General features: G+C 40.8%; 1 protein-coding gene across 2 annotated transcripts in view; it reads right to left on the bottom strand.

Moving 5' to 3' along the window:
* Positions 1–7,474, bottom strand: part of LOC122066039 — a 35,695-nt gene extending 28,221 nt beyond the window's left edge. Inside the window, exons 1-2 of one of the 2 annotated variants that reach the window (XM_042629864.1) lie at positions 7,172–7,474; positions 369–411 (exon numbers count right to left, since the gene is read on the bottom strand). In XM_042629864.1, coding sequence (XP_042485798.1) covers positions 369–381 — 13 coding nt within the window. In that variant the 5' untranslated portion in view covers positions 382–411; positions 7,172–7,474. The remainder of the gene's footprint in view (positions 1–368; positions 412–7,171) is intronic. The other variant, XM_042629865.1, reaches the window with a different exon arrangement.
* Between the last annotated feature and the right edge of the window lie 15,910 nt (positions 7,475–23,384).

Raw genomic sequence — 23,384 nt, 5'->3', positions numbered from 1 at the left:
TTTAATTTTTATTTCAAAAAAGGGAACAATCCAAATTGAAGAATGCAAGGATCTTGTGGCTAGGACTTAGGACTTGGACTTAGGAGCTAAGAAGAACATTCAAACACCAGGTGGGGATGATAGATTTTCAAAGCAAGGGAGAATGGGATACTGCCAAAAGTATATGCGGACAAGTTGGTTTCCAACACTCCCCCTGAGCTTAATATTGACATATTGATTCTGATAATCCAAAACTAGGAATCTAACAAAGATTTATAAGAGATCATATAAGAACATGTTCCAACTACCTTGTTCAGTTTTAAATCAACATGCCATAGAGAATCAAACTTGAATATGTGAATAATACGAAGGGGCAGCATGCAACTTACGTTTGATTCCCATAATTTAATCCCTGTTAATTCCGCTAATGACCTGAAAATCAAGCTCAAAATTTTATATGTTAAAATTGATTGCAAAACAACAAAGCCATAGGAAGAGGGGAAAAAACACACTAGTGCAGGCTTCAACCAAGAAAACAATTCACCCGACGAAGCTAAGGAGAGAATCCGCAGGAGTTCCTATTCAAAGAATCAAAACTCAAAAGGTAAAACCAAAGTGAAATTAGTGCAATACACTAAGGCACTATTATTTGCTATTTGCAGAAATTTATAGCAAACAATGCGAGGTTCAGAGAGGCGAATGGGTTTGGTCATTGGGTAGTCAAAAGACCCCCACGTGACTTGGGGGAGGCGTAGATGGGGGTAGAGGAACAATCTTCTAGAGATCTTCCTTCTCCGATCACCGAGGGGTAGGGGTGTCAATTCCTAAACCGAACCGGTAAAACCGGCCGGACCGAACCGATAACAACACGGACCGAACCGAACCGAACCGAAGCCTTATTGGTTCGGTTCGGTTTCGAGTATTGCAACCCCAAAACCAAACCGAACCGCATCGAAAACCGGATGAACCCGAAACCAAACCGAAACCGGCTCAAAACCCAGACCGAAACCGAAACCAAACCGGTAAGAAACCGAAACACTCCAAAATTCATTAAAAAAATCAAAATTTGCATAGTTTTGTATACATTTGTATGGAAACTCGAATCCAAACTAGACCAAAAACCAAAACCAACCCGGTTACAAATCGATTTAAGAAACCGAAGTTCAACAGTTCAACATTTGGTTGTTTCCTAATGGCTCCATACCGGTTTAAAAAACCGATCCAAACCGAAATGAACCTGATAAATCCAAACCGGTACCAACCCGAACCCAAACTGCACCGAAGCCGACACCGGACCGAAACCGATAAATCCTTAATGGGTCGGTTTCGGTCAGTTCCAAAGTCACACCGAAACCGGTGGAACCGGACCGAAACCGCACCAACCTGGACCGTTGACACCCCTACCGAGGGGTCTCTATCTTTTAATTTCAAAAAAAAACCAATACGACATGAAAAACCCGTGTCTGCATCATGGCCCCTGCAACCCACTGTCATCCTCCCCGCCAGTGAATCAGATGATGAAGAATATGCAATATTTTTCTGCCATGGGGCTAGGAAAATATCAAGGAGTTCCAAAGTAGCCTAATTTGGCAGTGAACAAAGGAAAGAATGGTCTCGGGGACACTCTTCTGACCACCAAGCGGCAGAAAGTACTGAGGATGTCTAGGAAGATCTCTGTCTCTTACTACCCTACTCTCAATGGGTATTTTGTAAAAGGAGAGGATTTCCCTTTCTGCGGAAATGTGGATCCATGGTTTGATGAAACCGCCTCAAAGATGCGATCAGGATTTTAAGTATTTTTCCAAGACGAGTTCGACTGGGTGACTCATGAAATGGAACAACAAAAAATGCTAGTAAATGAAAGTGATCAAGACAGTTGCATCACTGGGATAGCAAAAATTGCATTGATTGAGATTGGGTCTTCCTCTAATGACCCTACAACATTGATCCAATCAAAGAAACTTCTTCCATCTCTATGTGCCCTAATATCTCTCTTGCATAATGAAAATAAAAGAAAATAATCAAAAGCAAATAAGAACCCTATGAACTACCATGATAAGTTTCAAGTCAGATTTGTTACCCTTTACTTTTCTGGTGGTCTGGTTGTTTGAGTTGCAAAAAGAAACTTGAATCGAAGGAGAAGGGAGTATGCTGCAGTTTTGTAGAGACGAAGTCGTTGCCTCAGTGTTGAGACACCACTGCTTCTTCTATCACAGACAATGCATGAAGAGTTTGCAACTCTTAGAACTCAGGAATCAACAGAGTTTTCCAAGGCTTGCACATTGAAGATAATTTAAAACACTGCAAGGAACGGGATTCAAGAAATGGGTTGGATGGGTGAGGGTTGCACAGAGAATGAGGAGGGGCATATATGGGGAGAGGATTACAGAGATTTTTCAAGAATCTGAGAGGAGGTAGTCGATTGTTTCAAGAGTTGAGGGAGAGGAGAAAGTCGTTTGATAGAGTGCTAGGGCATTAAGGACGCAGCGATTTACGGAGAGGGAAAGGGACCTTGCGAATACGATTGTGTTCGAGCAATTGCGTTTGAAACTTGGAAGAGTATTTAATTATTAAAAATTCGATACAAAATAATAAGGGTACCGATAACTTGGAAAAATAAAAAGATTTTAAAGTTAAAACGAAAAAAAGAAAAATAAAGAAGAAAGGGCAAAATTGTCAATCGAAAGATTTGTCACTTCGTGCTTTTATATAATAATATAGTACAGTATAGTACAATATAGTAAGTAGAATACTATCATATTATTATTATTATTATTATACTAGTAAAAAGTACGTACTCCCAGTCTTTAGTATACTTTTTCAAAAAGCCAGAAAAATCAATGACATCTACCAAAAAAAAATTTCCAAATGACCAAAAACACCAAAACAAATTTCAAATGACTAAAAAACCCCTTAAAATGGAAGAAAAAAATAATAATTATCTCTCCAAACGTGGAGAAAGGGGGAAGTAATTTTTGCTATTAATCCTCCTTAAATCTCTCTCTCTCTCTCTCTCTCTCTCTCTCTCTCTCTCTCTCTCTCTCTCTCTCTCTCTCTCTCTCTCTCTCTCCATATTTAAATCATTGTTGGAAAACTAGGTTCTGACTAGGAAAACTAGGCCGAGTTTCTTTAGTCAGTCTTTGTTTTTAAGTTTTATGACATACTCAACCTTGAAATGCCTAAATCAGATTATGAAAGACAATTTTCCAATCTTAATTGTCTTGCCAATGCAAAGGCTGAAATTGAGATTGTAAAAGAATTTTTTGTTGTTTAGAGTTCTACTCAAAATAATTTCAACAATCTTTGCAAAATATTCATTTACTCTCCCTCTCTCTCTCTCTCTCTCACACACACACACACACACAGAGCACTTGATTACACGTGCATTTGCACGTGCAAGTTTGCTAATACTATTAAAAAGTACGTACTTCCTGTCTTTAGAATATTTTTTCAAAAAGACCATCGACCTCTACCAAAAAAAAAAAAAATTCCAAAGGACCAAAAGACCCCTCGAAATAGAAGAACAAAAACGTGGGCATTCTTACTACTATGAAAGCCCTAATTCAGCTTGCCACCTCACCTCATGGTTACCCCTCATAACTAAATATTTAAATTCAATGTTAACATTCCTAGAAACCCCCAAATGTTGGAGACAAAATTGTGGTATACTTTTTCAAAAAGACAAAAAAGACCATCGACCTCTACCAACAAATTTTCCATATATATATATATATATATATATCATACTACTATTAAAAAGTACGTACTCCCTGTCTTTGGTATATTTTTTCAAAAAGACAAAAAAGACCATCGACCTCTACCAAAAAAAAATTTCCAACGGACCAAAAGACCCCTCGAAATAGAAGAACAAAAACGTGGGCATTCTTGTTATTATGAAAGCCCTAATTCAGCTTGCCACCTCACCTCATGGTTACCCCTCGTAACTAAATATTTAAATTCAATGTTAACATTTCTAGAAACCTGAGACAAAATTGTTATTATGAAAGCCTTAATTCAACTTGCCACCTCACCTCATGGTTACCCCCCATCACTAAATATTTAAATTCAATGTTAACATTCCTAGAAACCCCCAAACGTTGGAGAAAAAAATTTATTTGGGGTAGGGAGGTTTTAAAGGAAATAAACCCTAATAACTAGGAATCAAATCATGGGCACATAATAACACACAATAGGGGGAGGTTTAAAAAAATAATAATCATAATAATAATAACAATTAGGATTCAAATAATTTTCTCCTCCTTAAATCTCTCTCTCTCTCTCTCTCTCTCTCTCTCTCTCTCTCTCTCTCTCTCTCTCCATCCGTATTTAATTTTGTAAATCTCTCCATAATTACCTCCTTAAATCTCCCTATTTTTTCTCCCCCATCTTTGTGCTCCACATTTTATTATTATTATTTTTTGTAATGGCATAATAATAAAATCCCCAAATAATGATCCCACGAATTGATTCCTAATTATTAAAGATTTTTTTTTAAACCTCCCCCTTTACAAAATAATTATGGAGAGATTTACAAAATTGAATATGGATGGGAGAGAGAGAGAGAGAATTATGGAGGGTGGTGAGGGAGTGAACAATTATGGAGAGGGAAGTAATTATTAGGTTTCTCTCTCCATTAAAAAAAAAAAGATGTTAAACCATTATTTGGGGATTTTATGCCCCCTCTCTCTCTCTCTCTCTCTCTCTCTCTCTCTCTCTCTTGACAGTTTACATAAATACTATCTCTACAACTCCAATAGAAGAGACTACTGGGACAGATTTGAAATTGCTGAGTTTAGGATTTGGAATCATAAGAGGGAGGAGTCTGCAAAACAGAAGAAAACAGAAAATAACAGACGGAATCATCTTGGGTGCTATTCTGACAAAGGAATAATAACATTTCCTACTAACTTGGTGCAAACTCTATTCTGTGTCATTTCCTACTAACAGCATTTCAACTTTCCTATACTCTATTTGTTATAGGTATATTCAAAGATAAAATATTCTTTGTAACTGTTTCAAGGACGCCCACCTTAGAGAGTCCGGCCTGAGTAAAGAAAATGCAATTAAACTATTTCATTACCTTCTGGAGGAGAGAAAGCCAGAGCCACCATTGTTGGTTCTAGATGATGTTTGGGACAAATCAATTTTTTTTGCGTCATATTTTGGTTATTCACGATCTTGGTTAATTGTATCCTCTTGATCTAACATGTTTTGTAGGGGGACCTTTTCTGTTTATTACTTGAAAAGTAAAAATAGAAACCTCAGTGACCGACAAGACCAGGATCCTACAACAGGATGAATGTTTATCTTGCTCTGGTGTCAATTCAATAACCAACCCCTTCCCCCCTCTAAAAAAAATAATAAATACAGGGGTTGTAGGGGAAGATGAATTCTTTTACCTCAAAATACGGATTACTCCTTGGGTACAACCAAGTTGTAGCTCTGAATTCATTCTCTTAGTTTTCATTTTTTTAAGCAATTAATTTTCATTGATGTATACTATACACCTCTGGAATGCATCAATTGATCAGTGAAACTAATGCATTTCTTATTTTCCGTATATTTCTACCAAGTAGGATTAAGAGCTGGGCACATCCACAGTGATGACCAAGCAAAGGATTGGAGTTACATGATCCCTTATGTCATTGTCAAATGTGCTTACTAACTAAAACTTGGTGAGGAATATGAAGGGGAATTGTTGGGCCTCTGGAGATTCTTATTTTTTGAACCTGAAGCATTTTGTCTTGTTCACATATATAGGACCCTTCCATTAGTGAACTATAGGCAGGAATTGTATTTCCCACGCAGTGAAAAACGAAAATAATTTTCATTAGGCCCAAAGTTCTACGGAACAGAATGAAGTAATATTACAACAATCTCTCTCTCTCTCTCTCTCTCTCTCTCTCTCTCTCTCTCTCTCTCTCTCTCTCTCTCTCTCTCTCTCTCTCTCTCTCTCTCTCTCTCTATATATATATATATATATATATCGGGATGGTGAGGTGGGACTAACAGAAGTACCCAAGTGATTGATAATAGCATAGTAAAATGTATGCGCTTACTAGCAGAGAGAAGGAAGCTTGAAGGAGACTACCCCACATGTATTTTACTATATATATATATATATATATTATATGCGAATAATACACATATACACATAATACTCCAACCCTTAGAATTCACATATAAATATGTATCAATGGTAACAAAGGAAAAGACAAATTAAACAGTAAAAAAATGATTTTTTTTCAATTAAACGTTCAAATACACATTTAATACTTAAACACAACTTTGCTAAGTATTTTTTGTTGAGGGTTTATAGGGTTTTAAGCTTTTAGAGTTTAGGGTTTAGGGTTTAGGGTCCAAGTTCAAATGAAGTCATTAAGGTTAGTCACAACCATTGTTAGCAAAAAGGGGAAACGACAAAAAAAAAAAAAAATAGATGTCGGGATGGGTTTTAAATGGAGAGAAACAATGAATGGTATGGTAACAAAAAAAGGGAATGGCAAACAAACGGAAGCGAACGGTACATGTATTAAATGTAGTTTTCAAAAACACGAGAATGAAAAAAGGTCGTATACTAATATAAATTGAGAAATTATTACTTGTATAACTGCATCTAATGTTCTAAACTACAAGGAAGCGAAGAAACAGAAAAACCATTGAAAAAATTGCAGTTAATAAGAAATTCAAAAAGGAACTACTTCAAAGAACATATAACAGAAAGTCAATCGAAAAAAAAAAAAACAATAGTTCAAATAAGCATATGAAAAAGTACTACAAGATGTGGCATTAAAGAAAGGGAAAAGAAAAAGCAAAACAAAATTAATCCAATAGAAGCAAGGAACTCCATGAGAATTAAACCCTAAAATTAAGACATAAAGCAGCAGCACCACAGACAGACTTACAACATAATAAGCAAAAAAAAAAAAAAAAAAAAAAAAAAAAAAAAGCAGAAGTTGAGCATGCTAATGAATCCCCAAAGTGCAAGACCCTAAATTCACATGGCCACCCAACCGAAGTCAACTCTAACACGAACACCAACACGGCATGCTTGCAGAAAACAATAAAACCTTCAGAGACATCAGGCAAGCCGCAAGTATTCTATAAGAGCAATCAAATAAACCATTCTATCGAACCCTAGCGCTAAAATGAACCAAAATAGCATTGAAAGTTAAGTCCAACAGAAGCAAACCTCACAATAAAGCATAAATCTCCTAGTTACGGCCTAGCTTGAGGAACTGGCTACGGCGTCGTCTCTGGCAGCCTAGCTTGAGTTCTAATTGATTGTGTGGCCTTGTGGGTTTCGGCCTGTATAATGAGATTGAGTTGCGGCAGGCTTCTTCTGGTCTTCTGATCTTCTCTATTGGCAAGAATCAGAAGATCAATCGAGAAATAATGGAGCACTTGAGCTTGAGTTGCGAAAGATCTCAGAGAGTTTTCCAGAAAGGAGCCGCTGTAGGAGGATAGGATAGTTGAATGAGAATGTCAAAATTATAAGATCATCCCACTGTATCATCAAATTAGACTTAGGCCCTTATTATCAATCACTATCAAAGAATATACCTTATAGGTTGATGTCAGCAATTATATTTTATTTTAAATACTAAAATACCCTTCTTAAATATGAAGTACCTAAAATACCCTAGTAATAAGTTACTATTTCTTTCGCTTAAATCAATAGATTTGCAACAGCAATGGCATAGGTGACGGACGGCAACCTTAAGCAAGTGGTGTAAACAAAGTCGAGACAATGGAATAACAAATAATTGAATTTATCTTTCATTCTTTTAACACCCACCAATATGATAAGGGTTGATCCCCCTCTTGTTACTTTTCCGAGATTTTTCTTTAGTTTTTTTGTACGTTTGATCCATTTTCTTCTTTAGAAATGCCCTCTGCAGATGTTGAGTTCAGATGCTTTGTTGGCGGCCTACATGGGTAACCAATGACCAAGCTCTTGAGAGGGCATTTTGTAATACCCTGCTTTTTAAACCGGGTCTGATTAAGCGATTGAACCGGTTTAACCATGCAGGAACCGAGCCAGAGGAAATTAGAGCGGGTTCCTTATGGGCTATGATGGCTCGGGTGACCTTAAACACCGGCTGGCCCGACAAGTCCGAGCCAGTGCCAGAAGAGACGGGAGTGCCCAAGCCGTGTACATGCACCTACCATAAGGCTATGTACGGATAAAGCAGGTATTATATCCATATTTTAAGGTATATACGTATGCTACATCGTATGCCTGGGGCAAAATCCCAAGTTTCGGCCCTCAGGTGGGTAGGACAGGTGGGTACACCCACCCACCTGAGTGACCCATCCATGTGCACTGTTCACTTATTAGGAATTATATATAAAGCTTTATGATTTTTCTTCTTTCCATTTATTACCCCCGTACGTTGGTGAGAAGAGTAAAGAGGAGAGAGAAAAGAAAGGGAATAAGAAAGGAAGAGAAGAAAGAGGAAGAAAAGAGGGATTTTAGCGGCGCCGAAGCTCGGTCTTCCCATTCCAGCGCCGGGAGAGTGATCTTCAACTCTAGATCTAAAGTTAGAGGTAAGCAAAGTTGGGTTTTGTGAACATTCACCATATCCAAGCTTTAAACCCTTGATTGAGTATGGTTTATTGAGATCTTGTAAATCCCCTTTGAAATGATGAATCTAAGGCTTAATAGATGATTTATGTGTTGATCTTGAAGGATTTGAAGAGACATTGACAAGGTGGAAGAAGCATTGTGAGTTTGAAGTGATTTAGAGGGTTTGAGGTTGTTTTTGAGCAAAGAAGGTAAGATGGTTTCCCCTCACTTGAATCTAACCTAGATCTAGGTTAGAACCATCCTATAGGACCTTGAAAGTGTGAAGAATGCGTCGGGAAAAGCTCCATTTGAATCCCCAAAGAATGGAGAAAGTTGGGAAGAAACAGGGTATTTCCCGCCAAGACCGGTGGGTACAACCGGCGGGCTCCTACCCACCTGTGGGTACCCACCTGAGAAGGGGGGGCCTTCGGGCCCAACCGGCGGGCCCCTACCCACCGGTCCTAGCAGGGGTCCCTGGCCCTACCAGCGGGTACAACCGGTGGGCCATACCGGCGGGCCCCTACCCGCCGGTCCCAACCGGTGGGTATACCGGTGGGCCAGACTACCCACCTGCCTGACCCACCCGTGTGGCCCCGAAGGTGATCCTTATGTCCGATCGAACCCAAATCGGACGTGTGACCTTCTTTTGACATTATAAAAACGATTTTGACATCGGATTTCATTAATTTTGATCCTAAAATGGTGAAGTACTAACCCCGCTCAATTATGTTAGGTTCACCAAATCCTACCCGATTCGCACCGGATCTTACCCGTACCGAACGGAAATCTTTGTACGCTACAAGTAAGTGGAGAGAGGACGTTTGGCCTTGTTTCAAGGCATTGTTTGGCATTCATTTAAATATATCTAATCTAGTCATGTCATCATGAATATGCTATGTAGATTAGTCATTCCACACATTGATGCGCATATGTGCTATGTTTACTTTTCAATTGCCAATTGAATGAGATGTTTATATGTTGAATGTGGACATCATGGTGCATAATGCATTGATAGACTAGATGCCGTAGTCGGCTTGGAAATGAATGCATTGGTGGCCCGTGGAATGGGACACGGTGGCACTATGCAATCGTACTATTGTCATATAGGAGCATGCGGTATTAGGATTCTCACCACCCCGTGCTACGACCCTTCCCAACAGGGGTTAAGGTGTTGGGTTACCATTTTGGGGGAAGCAGGGGTCGCGGTTGTCGGACACTGTGGCAGTTAGGCATTACGCCCGACGAGTCATGTAGGACAGTCGGCAACCCCGGTGGTACATTCAAGAGGGCCAATCGTACTGCTTTTAAATTGCTGGAGTTAACACCTTTATTTTCAGTCATTTACATTTCTGTTGAGAGCCGGTGGACGACATTGTCTTTACTTTTTCGAGTACTCACGGTGGGCCTTCTCCGACAGCCCTATGGGCGTATCACGGGAGGGAGTTCGCGGCTCGTACCCGGAGTATACGTGCACTGTGGTTGTAGTAGCACTAAAACCAAGGACTTAATAATGTTGCTTAGGTGGATGTGATTTAAAATGTATAGCATGGCATGTAGTGCATATGATGTGTTGTGATGTGTGGACTGTTGTGTGTGGTCCATCTTTCTACTTACTGAGCTAGTAAGCTCATCCCACGTGTACACCCTTTTTAGATGATTTTATAGGTCATACATCTGAGGAGTATGGGGTGGGTCCCACAGTCGAGTTTCCTGAAGAGGACTGGTGGACCCCTGAGGAGTTAGAACACGGCGCCGACTGCTCGTGTGAGAGTTGTGCTACGGGACAACACTTCTGAGTCCGTGTTGAGCTCCACTTCTGAGGCCGAGCTGAGCTCTTTTATGTGATGCCGAGCTGGGCTCAACCCTTGACGCCGAGCTGAGCTCCAGCCTTGAAACCGAGCCGAGCTGTGCACTCTGACTGTTTTGATGATTTCCTATATATACTTGATATATGAATTGTACTTTTATTATGTAATTATCATGCCTTCGGGCCCACATGTATATAATTATTGTATCACAATTCGGGTATCAAGTATATGGGATTTATTCACAGGTAAAACTTAGTCTTCCGCTGATCTGGTGAACTTAGGTTAGTGTGCGTATGCTGTGGTGGAATACAGTATCTGATGATCCTGGTAGGTTTGGGTTAACCGGTGTTAACTCGGTCACCGCTCCGGTTCAGTGTGAACGGGGTGTGACACACAACCTCCCTTTGAACTTGAGAATCCCGTTTTCAGTTACAAAAAAATCTAGGTTCTTTTGGGTTTCTTCCTAGCATTCTGGTATCAACTTCTGTAACTCTGCATCATTACCCTGAGCTGTAGTGATCCTATCCACCATACTAGGTTGTACCACCAATGCCGATGGTGACAAGGTGACACCTTCTACTAATAGCTCCAAGTCTAGCTTCCTGGCCTCCTCTATGAGATGTTCATTGGTGGTTAGTGATGCAAGAGTCAGTGACTGGGATTTCCAACTAAGTGCATCATCTACCACATTGGCCTTTCCTGGGTGATAGTGAATAATACAATCATAATCCTTCATCAGCTCTAACCAACACCTCTATCTCATGTTGAGCTCTTTTTGGGTGAAGAAGTACTTGAAGCTCTTATGGTCACTGAAGATCTCACTCTTCTCACCATGTAGGTAGTGTCTCCAAATTTTCAGTGCAAAAATCACAACTACCAACTCCAAATCATGGGTGGGGTAGTTCTTCTCATAAGCCTTCAGCTGACGGAATGCATAAACAATAACCTTCCCATGCTGCATCAATATTCAAACCAATCCTAGCTTGGAGGCATCACTATACACAACCATACCACCTGTACTAGTCGGAATAGTCAAAATTGAAGCTGATACCAACCTTTGCCTTAGTTCCTTGAAACTCTTCTCACAAGCATCAGACCACTCAAACTTTACACCATTTCATGTGATTTGGCTCATCGGGGTAGTAATGCGGGAGAATTTCTCGATACACCTCCTGTAGTATCCAGCCAATCCCACTACGTATGTCTGCTACACTCTTGGGAGTCTTCCATTCTAAAATTGCTTTCACCTTGCCTGGGTTAGCTTCTATACCTTTGTCTGAAATAATGTGGCCGAAGAATGCCACTTGTGACAACCAAAACTCACACTTACTGAATTTGGCATAGAGTTGCTTCTCCCTCATCCGTTGCAGTACTAACCTCAAGTGAGCAGTATGTTCCTCTGCACTCTTAGAGTAGACAAAAATGTCATCAATGAATACAATCACAAACTTGTCTAAGACATCCTGAAATACCTAGTTCATCAAATCGTAAATGCAGCTAGTGCATTAGTCAACCCAAATGACATCACCAAGAACTCATAAATGTCTATACCTTGATCTGAAGGTTGTCTTACTGACATCACTATCCTTGATCCTGAGCTGGTGGTAGCCCGATCTAAGGTCGATCTTGAAGAATACCTTGGCACCCTGCAACTGATCAAATAGATCATCTATCCTTGGCAAAGGATACTGGTTCTTGATGGTTAGCTTATTAAGCTCCTGGTAATCAATGCACAATCTTATACTTCTGTCTTTCTTATTGACGAATAATACCGGTGCCCCCTATGGAGACACACTAGGTCTAATGAATCCCTTCTTCAGAAGGTCCTGAAGTTGCACCAACAATTCCTTCAACTCTGTGGGGGCTATGCGGTAAGGGGCCTTTGACACTGGTGTCGAGCTGGGGAGTAGGTTTACAGCAAACTCTGTCTCTCGATCAGGTGGAAAACCTGTCAAGTCATTCAGGAATACATCGAGAAATTCCTTCACCATATCTAGCTCGGTCAATAGCCTAATCTCTATCTCAGTATCCATCACAGATGCTAAGTAGCCTTGACATCCCTTATCCAGTAGCTTCTTCATCTGGAGTGCGGATATGATAACCTTCTTGGGTTTCTTGGGCTTATCCCCTTAGAACACAAATTCATCATCATCATGAGGTCTGAAAATGATAGTCTTCTCTACACATAACACACTGGCTCTATATGCAGACAGTCAGTCCATTCCTAAAACCACGTTGAAGTCGGTCATTTCCAACTCGATTAAGTGAGCATTCAACTCATTCCCACCTATGGTCACTAGACAAGGCTCATACACATAGTTCAGACCTACTATACTTCCCGTAGGGGTGCTCATAGCCAAACATTGAGTCAATCCCTTGGGTGAAATTCTCATCTTCTTTATAAATGCCAATGACATGAATGAATGAGAGGCTTTTGAGTCAAATAACACATGTGCAAACAATAATGATATTAATAATGTACCTGTCACTACACCGGGTGTAGCCTCGGCATCTTCTGTAGTCATAGCAAATACTCTGCCCTGTGGTCTCTGGCCCTGTGGGGGTTGTACTGGTCTAGGGGCTACATATGTCTACTGAGGCCTAGGTGGCATAGTGTATGGTGCATCACCTGACCCCCAGTGGGGGCATGTCCTCGCCATATGGCCCGATTGATCGTAATGAAAGCACCTTGGGCTCGATCTTGAAGACTGAGATATAGCACTAGATCGGGAGGACTGGGAAGTCTGACTAGCTTCAGGCTTCCTGAATTGCACTGAAGTTAGGTTGATATAGGGCACTCAAAAAGGTTTGTTGCCTCCCTTAGAATTAATAATCCCATTGGCCTCTTTCCCATTCCCTGCTAGGTCGTGAAGTTATCTCTATGCCAGTCTTCAATAGATTTGGCCACTTCGACCACCTCAGCATAGGTTTGTAATTTCAACCCCTCAATGGTTGACCCAATACCTGGCCTCAACCCTTTCTCAAAATTCTTCGTTTTAGCTTTGTCACCTCTGAGATGCTCAAGAGCAAAATGGAATAGCTCCTCGAAGCGTTGCTAATACTCGAGCACAGACCGGGAACCTTGAACCAATTGAGAGAACTCACTCTCTCTCCTATCCCAGAAGCTTTCTGGAAAATAGTTCTCAAAGAAGGCCCCTTTGAAGTCTGCCCTGGGGTTTGGGTTACTATCCCTCAGAATAGGCTCAGTGGCACTCTACTAATCATCCGCTTCATTTTGTAATTGATAGCCCACACACAAAATTTTTTGCTCATCAGTGTAGCCTATCAATCTAAAAACTTTTTCCATTCCACTAATCCATCTTGATGGATACAACGGGCCTTGGCCTACCTTGGAGAAGCATAGGGCCTAAGCCGTTGAAACTTCTCCATCATTTTTGTCAAGTCTGTCCATCCCTCTATATGGGCCTGGGCTTGATCTGGCGTCGGGTCTTGCACCTGCCCATGCACTTGTGCCCCACCAGATGTTTGAAGGGTAGTCGATCTAGCGGGTATTGGAACGGGTGCCTGTGGAGTAGGAGGTGCAGGCGGTGCATTATGGGCTTCCATTGTCACTTGGATCCTATTATTGATCACAGTCAAAAACTAGTTTTGCCTTTTTTTAACTCCCCGCATCATGTTATTCATGATGGATGCCACGTCCTGGGCTGTAAGTACCGACGGAGCTGGGGTGCATTACGGGGCCTACCCCAATTTTGTGCAGGGGAAGCGGGAGTTGACGGGTGTGATTGGGATCAGGATCGAGTGTTTCGGCGTGACATGAATCCTGTGGAGGAATCCGATTAGTGTACATGTATGTACAAGGTTGCATATAATTGGAGCACATGCATACATAGTGGGTCCCACACGTATACGATAGGAAAAATTTAGGGTTAGAGCATGCATAAGTGGGGTCCACGCATATTAGGATCCGATCGCACACTTATCCCAAAGGGGCACACTATTAAAGTAACAAAATAAAAATTTAGATTTGAAAAATAAAATAATTTATTTTCCAAATTAGTCCACCGGAAACAGGGAACTTCTCACTAGAAATATGGCATAATCCATCGGAAATATCAGTGTTTTTTCCAGTGGACAAAACAGAGAGCAATTTGGGATTTTTCACTTCACTGGAAATAGGCACTGAAAGCATGCCCAGTGTTTCCGGTGGTTCCAAAACGGCTATAAATAGGCTGGGGTTTGGGTTTCATTATACAAAACCCTATTCTAGCTTGTGGAAAAGGTGTGGAAATGGCCAAGGAGGACTTTTCAACCCATTCCCTACCTTCCTCTCGCTATCTCACGATCGATCGGTGCCGCATTCGCACCAAAGGTATGTTTCTCCTCTCTGTAACTATGTGAGCTTTACATTCAGCCATTGAACTAGGTTTTTCATTCTTAATCATTAGGAATCGTATTGCAACGATGTCTGGATGCTGTCTATGTACCCGACATGCCGTTGAATAAGAGAAGCAAGACACGCCACCGCTTAGTTCAACCCAATCTTGTTTCGCTCTGTGGCTGAGCGAGACCGTTGGGAACTCTTCGAACACCACAACCTACAATGCGTGAACATTCTGTCTCTACCAATGGCTTGATGAAGTCAGGTGGTACCGCATCTTGAAACCCAACAAGTACTACTACCCTACACTGGTTAGGTTATTCTATTCCAACCTGCAATGCATGAACTACGGTACTGAAGAGATGCTGATCACCTCCTATGTGAAGGAGGTGGAGATCTCCTTTGACATGCGGTAGTTGGCCAATATCTTGATGGTCAACAATGTCGGTGACCTAGTGTACTGCCCGCCTCGGACTCTAGCATATGAATTTCAGAGTCCTGATACCTTTCAGGAGATAAAGGACATGCTGACTAAGGAGGCCAAGGGATGGAACTGTTCGTCAACTATTTTGCTACTACAAAGGTGGTCTATCATACAGTTCAGTTGAATGTCCTTCCCACTTGTGGACACTATGATGAGGTATCCGCATTACAAGCCTATGTGACCTACTGTGTGTACATGGGGGCGTAATACGTCTTCCTTACCTCCTTATGTGGACCATGGTACTTCGGTCCGAGGGAGTAGATCACCGAGTGAAGCGCCTGTGCTATGGAAGAATACTGACTGACATCTTCTGCCGCTTTAGGGTGGACTTGGAAGGAGAGGCATGCTTGGGTGAAGAGGTCACAGACTTCAACCAAGATTCTCTGAGGAAAATGACAATAGATCTAAGGGAGGTGACACATATTCCAGGAGAGGGTTAGCAGCCTATGGAGGTAGAGGGTGGCAATGCAGGTGAGGTTGGCGACGATGCCGGTGGTGTTGGTGGTGCATGAGGAGAAGCTACTGGGGTTAGTGGGGTTCCACTACCTGATCCCTAGGCTATGTGTTCTATGACTGCTTCTACTTCTCGGGGCACTAGGGGTGCTAGGCCTTATGGTCTCAATGATGTTATGGCCCACCTAGACACCACCACATCACTGATGAGGAGCATAGATGGTTGCCTCAACAGTATAGACATGACCTATTGTCTTTTGGATAATAGAGTAGCCTCCCTAGAGGCACAGATGTAGGTGATAGTCTTCCATCTTGGTAGTCCGGTGCCTCCTCCAGGAATGAATGGTCTGAACCAGGCCCAGGGCCAGGGACAAAACCACTAGCAGCAGCAGCAAGAGCAGCAGGAGTAGTGGCATGTTTGCCACTGTAGTTTTTAGGATTTCCTTTTCCATGTTCTATTTAAGTTTGATGTTTTATGTTTAGTTGAACATTCATTTTATGTCATTTACATACCTAGTCCTTAGGCTAGTTAGGCTTTCCTACTTTCCGTACTTTAACGTTTATAAAAGTGTAAGCTGTGTAATCAAGTTCTTTATTATAATGAAATGGCTTTAACACCTATACTTGTCTCCTAATTGTGAAATTTCTATTATTTTTGTCTTGAGATTTTTGTTTAATCCTAATTTCCCCAAGTCATGGTTCGATCGAGATTGTGAGTTAAGGTAGAGCTTCGCACTCTTACATCAAGCTGTCACACCCCAATTTCAATAGACCCAACTTCCCATTAAGAATACCGGTGGTGTGAGGAAGACACATACCTGTCTCAAAAACCTATCAGGATCTCTAATAGCAGTACCTTAACATTTTCACAATCTCACATCACAAACTAATATAAGCAGCAAAATCAGAGTATAGTAGTGGAATTATAAATAAAATGGGGAAATATCTAATGATACTATAATAGCAATAATCGAGTTATTCTGTTACATTCATCCATGACATATAATATAATCTCAAAAAAATATACAATCCACAGTTATATCCAAAAGTATCAAAGTATGATGTACAATCTCACGGTGCATTGTAAGCACAGTGATCGTAAGCATAGTCCTGATCGTGCTCTCCCACTTCTGGCATCCACCAGTTGCTCACACCATACTTTGACCTAGAAGATACTGGGTCACCTGCCATCGGCACCATAGTACCTGCATCATCAACTAAAAATGAGTGTATGCATGGGATGAGCTTTCCAACTCGCTCAGTGAGGGGTGGGGTCAAGCACATCCCAGTAAGACAATAGCAGTAATAATTTATGATGCAAGATTGTGAAAATTAAACACATAGTCTATGATGCTCGTGATGTAGTTCATTTATTTATTATCCACCTAACAATACAAACTAAGATTGGTAAATGCTACTATGGTGCATTAGGCTGTATCCTTTGTCTTAGAACAGCCATCACTACGCAAGGATACAAACCCTAGGCATGAATAAAAGCCTATCGGTCCCCGTATGTAACCATGGGTCACCTAGAAAACCCCTGATAACCCCCTCCTGGCAGTCATGACACCGGTACATCATCGGCCAAGCCAGACAGGTTCCCACCTCCGATAACAATCGCATTGTACCACGTGTGTGGCATTCTGAAAAGGCATATCGAACATACCACAATGGGTTATCCAACACTTCAACCCCTGTTGGCAAGGATTCTTAGCATAGGGAGTGATATCTAACCACATATATGTTACATGCTTTTATAGTGATACAGTTAGTATGAATTACAAGATACCGGTAAGACCTTGGCCACAAAGTGTAATCCATCTCCAAATACAGTCTCGAGTACACGATACCAGCGAGACCTTGGCCACAAAGTGAAACTCGAGACCGTTTATCCAATCTAGCATACATATCACAGTTGAGTATGGACTACGCGACACTGGTACCAATTCTTGGCCATGAAGCACATCCATTTCCAAATGCAGTCTCGGGATACACGATACTAGTGACAATAACTAACTCTAATGCACATAATCAATGCATGAATGCAACATACATAAGATAATCATGACATCGGTACCACCTCGACCACCCCAAATTTTCTCACCCACACAACCAAACACACGGCGATCATGGTACCAGTACCACCTCGGCCACACTAGATCCCGTCAGACATCTCCATATAATTCATATCATAATCGTAAAATGACAAATGTAATACGTCATCATCGTATTTGAGCAATTACAATTAAAAATATAATTCTAAGCATGTGAGAAATTTAATGATATTAAACATTCCAAAAATAAACACAGTCCATCCCTCACCTGGTTTATATTCAAGTGTGTTAGGGTTCAAGTACGGCTACCGATCAACCAACTCAATTCTGATTTTGGCATTCATGTGCGTCACTATCCTAGAAATAAAGAAAACTAAACATCAATACGTGTCAGGAATATCGGGAGGGACCCACTTGGGTCACCCCATAAAGGTACAGTTAGTGTTTCCCAGTGACAGTAATTTCACCGAAAACACCCACCAAAAATAGGATATTTCTACCGAAAATATCAGTGCTATTTCCGATGGTGGTGACAGAGAGCTCAAAAACCTCTGTGATCACCAAAAATATGCCCCGAAAGCAGACCCAATGGATCCGGTGGGTTGTTTCCGATGGTGGTTCAAAACAGTCCACCCATTTTGGGGTTTTCTAGCTCGAGCCCAATCACCGAGATTTGTTCCGTGGAGTTTGTAGGGGATGTTCCTAGCATCATTCTAAGCCAATAAAATCCTTATTCCACAAAGTCGTTTGGGAGATACGTCAATCGAACGATTGAAACCCTAGTTGGTCATTTGGCAATACTTGTTGCTGAAGCTCACCGAGCTTGGTTTAAGCTCGACAACAACACCAGGAGGGTAGAACACGCATTCTACAATCTCAACATGGTTTGTACACTAAGATTCCATCCATACCTAGCTTTTTCTAGGTAAAAATGAAGAGAAAGGGTGGTATGGGAGGTTGTACTTACCTCCGACAGTAATTCCGGTGACTAGGCGGCAGCCGACACCAAGGTAAAACTCCTTCCCCCTTCTTCCTTCCTCTCCTCTCTTATGTTTGGGACCTTACGGTTGTTTGGTTATGAGTTAAAGTGGACCATAGGGTCTATTTGGTTGGACCCTATTCGGACTGATTGGGTTAATACGACTTTCGAAGCTCGAGAACCCACCCACTTGAGTTCAAAATACGTTCACATCACGCATAAAGAGTGGGGGATGATTTGTGATCATCCGACAACGCAAGTGGCGGTACCCACAGGCATCGACACCATAACAGCATCCCATTATGCTCACAAAAAATAGCCCATTGGATTCAGGCCCAGTGGATCCGGTGGCATATTTTCGGTGGTTAAGATAGCTTGTCAAGATGTCTTGACCGCTTACTGTCTTATAGCTGGTCTTGCATGGGTGGTTGCCCTCGGCCATGCTCAAGGCCTTTCGGCAACACCGATACGGGCGAGATTCATATTTGAGGAGTCGAGTTACTTACCGTCTAGGATCATAAGGTACGAATCCCCTCCAGTTAGACTGGCATGCGATGCATGAACATGTGGGATTATCTCTCCCCCCTTGGGCAATGGGCGGCCGTGAGCTAAAACCTGACCGTTCTTCCGATCTCTAGTCCGAGACCTATCACAACAGTTCAAATTAGATTGAGTTAGGGCACGGGTGTAACACCTAGATAGAATAGTTGGCTACGAGTGATGCGAATTCTTTGGCATCTCAAGCACTCCTCCCCCTCTGGTCTTCTCATGGATCAGACAACCAACATTCAGTTTCAGGCATTTACTGATGTCGATTGGGCAAGCAACAATGATGATCGTCGTTCCACTGGTGGCTTATGTTATGTTCCTTGGACCCAACCTTATTTCCTGGACATCTCCCAAGCAAAAGACTATGGCCCGCTCTTCGACTGAATCCGAGTACAAGGCTCTTGTGGATGCAGCCGTTAAACTCATATGGTTGGACTCCCTATTTTTGTGAGCTTGGATTTCCTGTATGTGACCCTCCTATTTTGTGGTGTGACAATATTGGGGCTATCTACCTATCTGTTAATCCTGTTTTCCACGCTTGTACGAAGCATGTGGAAATTGACTTCCACTTTTGTTCGTGAGTGAGTTGCACAACGTCAGTTATCAGTTCAGTTCATCTCAACTCAAGATCATCTTGCGGACATACTAACCAAGCATCTCTCTGGTGGTCGTTTTGAGTTCCTCAGTGACAAGGTGAAGATTCAACCACCCGCCTCTCCAACTTAGGGGGTCACACCACATTTTGCATGCACTGAATCCATATCTTTCGATGCCTTTACTTGTTAATGTTAGACTCTAAAATGACTAATAGCTTCCATACAAAGATCAATTGGGATTGATTCCCTCCCTTGTATATCTTCTATGACTAAGGTTACCTATTGTTATATATTGTAATGTTCAGAGCAATAATAAAGCAAGTTAGAATTCTCTTAATTATCAAGGTGGTGGGGGAGGGGTGGTGAATGAATTATCAAGTTTTTAGACTAGGGAAGAGTTGATAAAACATTGGAGTAAGGAATAAGTCGGGGAAGAGTAAGATTATAAGAAATCTTTTACTCATATATTTGATCTAAGGCCAAGGGGGGCTAGCAACCAATATTTGTTCGGGGAACTCGCAAGAGAAGAAAAGGTGCCAGAGAGGCTTATGGTGGTTAACGCAAAAGGCACAAATATCATTCACTTTAAGAAACCTATATAAGATAGATTTCAAAAGAAGCAACAAACCAGTTAGAATTTTCCACAAAGAAACGTAAACTTTAGGATGACTTTAGGATTCGAAAACATTTTCTGAATTAAAGATCCTTACCCTACATGCTTGCACATGACCTAACAAAAATCATCTCTTACTGCTAGCTAGGATATTATTCCAAATCCAAGATCCATTCCTTAAAATATTTAGTGTGCAACACCTTAGCCCATGGTTGGGACAAGTTAACAGCCAATCTCCAAGCCAGCTTAAGAATCAAGGCTTTGTAAAAGACAAGACAAGATTCAATCATTGAGTCCCCTAGATTATGGGAAGACAAGTACAGCCCCAAGGTTTAAGATCATGAGGTTTAAAATTGCTACTTCCACCCCCCCCCCCCAACCAAAACCTTGATTGAAATTTGTCTAACGTGTTGGCAAGCCCTTTTGGAAATAATAAATAAGACATCCGGTGGGTAGGCATAGAGTTAAGAACTGTTTTAATCAAAACCGTTCTTCCAGCTTGTAAGAGCAAGGATACTTCGAGTCTGAAAGTCTGAGTGGTGAGCCCGAAATCTTCGAGTAGGTGGAAATAGGTAGAGTCTTAGGAGTCCGGATCAGGTCCTCATACGAGAATGGTTCTCATACGGTGCATGATCCACATATGGAATCTATTTGTTATCTCTCTCTCTCTCTCTTCTTACAATAGGTTTTCACATTGAGTGGGTTCCATGTGGAGATCAGACACCATATGAGAAGCATTCTTGTAAGATGACCTAATCCAAACTCGACTCCTTGCCCTAGGTAATGGGAAAAAATCCTCAATTCTCTTTATTAGTATAGCAGAATAAAAAGTTCTCTAGAAAAGAGGAGAGGGACTTAGGTTCCTACTAGGCTACCATGACAATACCACCTGAATGCCTTGATTGGTCTATTCAGACAATTTTTGTTTTGTTTTGTTTTATTTTTTTTGTTTTTTGTTTTTTGTTTTTTTTTTTTAGTTTTTTCAGTTTTTTGTTTTATTTTATATATATATATATATATATATATTTAGGCCCCAAGGAGAGTTGAACTCATGACCTCTTAATTTTGAGGTGTTGGTCTTTGTCAACTGAGTAAATCAACTATTTGGTCCACGATGTATGTGGATTTTTCCTTGATTATCATATATTTTTTTTCTTTTTCTTGAATTCAATTTTCCTTGGATTTTCAAAACATTAGTTAAATATGTAAGTCAACCAAGTATTTCATGATGACAATCATCATTGCAGATTCTTAAAATATTTGTGAAGGAACAATTTGCGGTATGTTCAATTAGGGTAGCCAAACCGTACGAAAATGTGAAAGGTGAAAATGCGAAAGGTATTTTATCCAATAATGAGGTTGCTTAAACCAGTGATGGAACGCAATGATAACCAATAAGAATATATTAAACTATGTTTATTCTTTTTATTCATTTTGAGAGTGACCAGTGAAGCTAGGATAGCTAAATTGGGCTCCTTCAATTACAATTGTTGTGAAGGGGTGGGTTCTTGAAACTTTAAAACTAGTAAAACCCAATTTTCACATTCTTTTAATATTTGAGCTGGAAATGCTTATTTTTTTGGTTTTTTGTTTTATTATTTATTTTTCATCTTTTTTGAATTCTGATAAGATAACTTGAGAGCATGCTATGGATGCTTCTGCTTCATTTCTTTTTGTTGGAAGTGCTTAATTTGCTCCATTTGAACTTCTATGCTATAATATGTCTACAGGGAAAAGGACAGAAAGCTAGTACTTTGACACACTAAAGATCTGCTTGAGTATAGATAATTTCTAAAGTGTTTGTAATGAGGGGACCACCATAATCCATCACTATATTCTCTGCCAGATATATAATTTGAGTCAAACTTGCCTCCATCGATCATTCACAAATGTCCTGGTTGAGCTAATATTTTATACTACTACCTGTCTATCATCCATGCCAAACACTTTAATTACTCCTAATAACATGGGTCAAATGCAAAGTCGATGCAGATGGGTTGTTTTACCACAACAAAACCAGCCGATGGCCCTTCATAACTGATATTTGGCCATTATGTAGTATTAGTTTGGATGTTTCTTTTTGTTTTATGGGAAGAGATCAATGGGAGATCCACAACAGAAACTATTTACCTCCTAAGGAGGTTTATAGAAGTTTTTAGAGCCCATAGAAAGGACCTACATATGGTCTTTATTGACCTAGAGAAAGCTTATGACAGAGTATCGAGAGAGCTAATTTGGCATGTCCTGGAGAAAAGAAGAGATAAGATCAACTATGTAGATATAATCAAGGACATGTACGAGGGAGTGGTGACGAGTATCAAAACGACAGAGGGACAATGTAACGAATTCCCAAACACAATTGGGTTACACCAAGGATCTGCTTGAAGTCCTTATTTATTTGCACTCATTATGGATGACCTAACCAGGCACATCCAAAACTCGGTTCCGTGGTGTATACTATTTGCTAATGATATTGTGTTGATAGATGAAACTGTGGATGAAATTAATACTAAACTGGGGCTATGGAGATCGAGTTTGGAATCAAGAGGTTTTAGGTTGAGCAGAACGAAGATAGAATATATGATGTGCCTCTTTAGTCAATCTAGAGGAGGGGAGGGAGTAGTGAAGCTTGGGGAACAGAAATTACCCCGGAGGGATTGTTTTAAATACATGGGGTCTATCATTGACAAAGAGGGGGATATAGAGGATAATGTTGCCCATAGGATAAAAGGGGTGGATGAAGTGGCGAGGTGCGTTGTGAGTGTCATATGACAACAGAATGCCTTTAAACTCAAGGAAAAATTTTACAAGACAATTATTCGCCCAGCTATGACGTATGAAGCGAAATGTTGGGCAGTCAAAAAGAGTACTTTGAATAAACTGAGTATTGCGGAGATGAGAATGTTGAGAGCATGTGCGGTAAGACCAGGAGAGATAGGGTAAGAAATGAGCGCATTA

Source organism: Macadamia integrifolia, unplaced genomic scaffold (assembly GCF_013358625.1).
Source record: "Macadamia integrifolia cultivar HAES 741 unplaced genomic scaffold, SCU_Mint_v3 scaffold22, whole genome shotgun sequence".
Classification (NCBI taxonomy): domain Eukaryota; kingdom Viridiplantae; phylum Streptophyta; class Magnoliopsida; order Proteales; family Proteaceae; genus Macadamia; species Macadamia integrifolia.
Note: the sequence above shows the minus strand (reverse complement) of the source record. Positions and strands in the feature narration are given on the sequence as shown.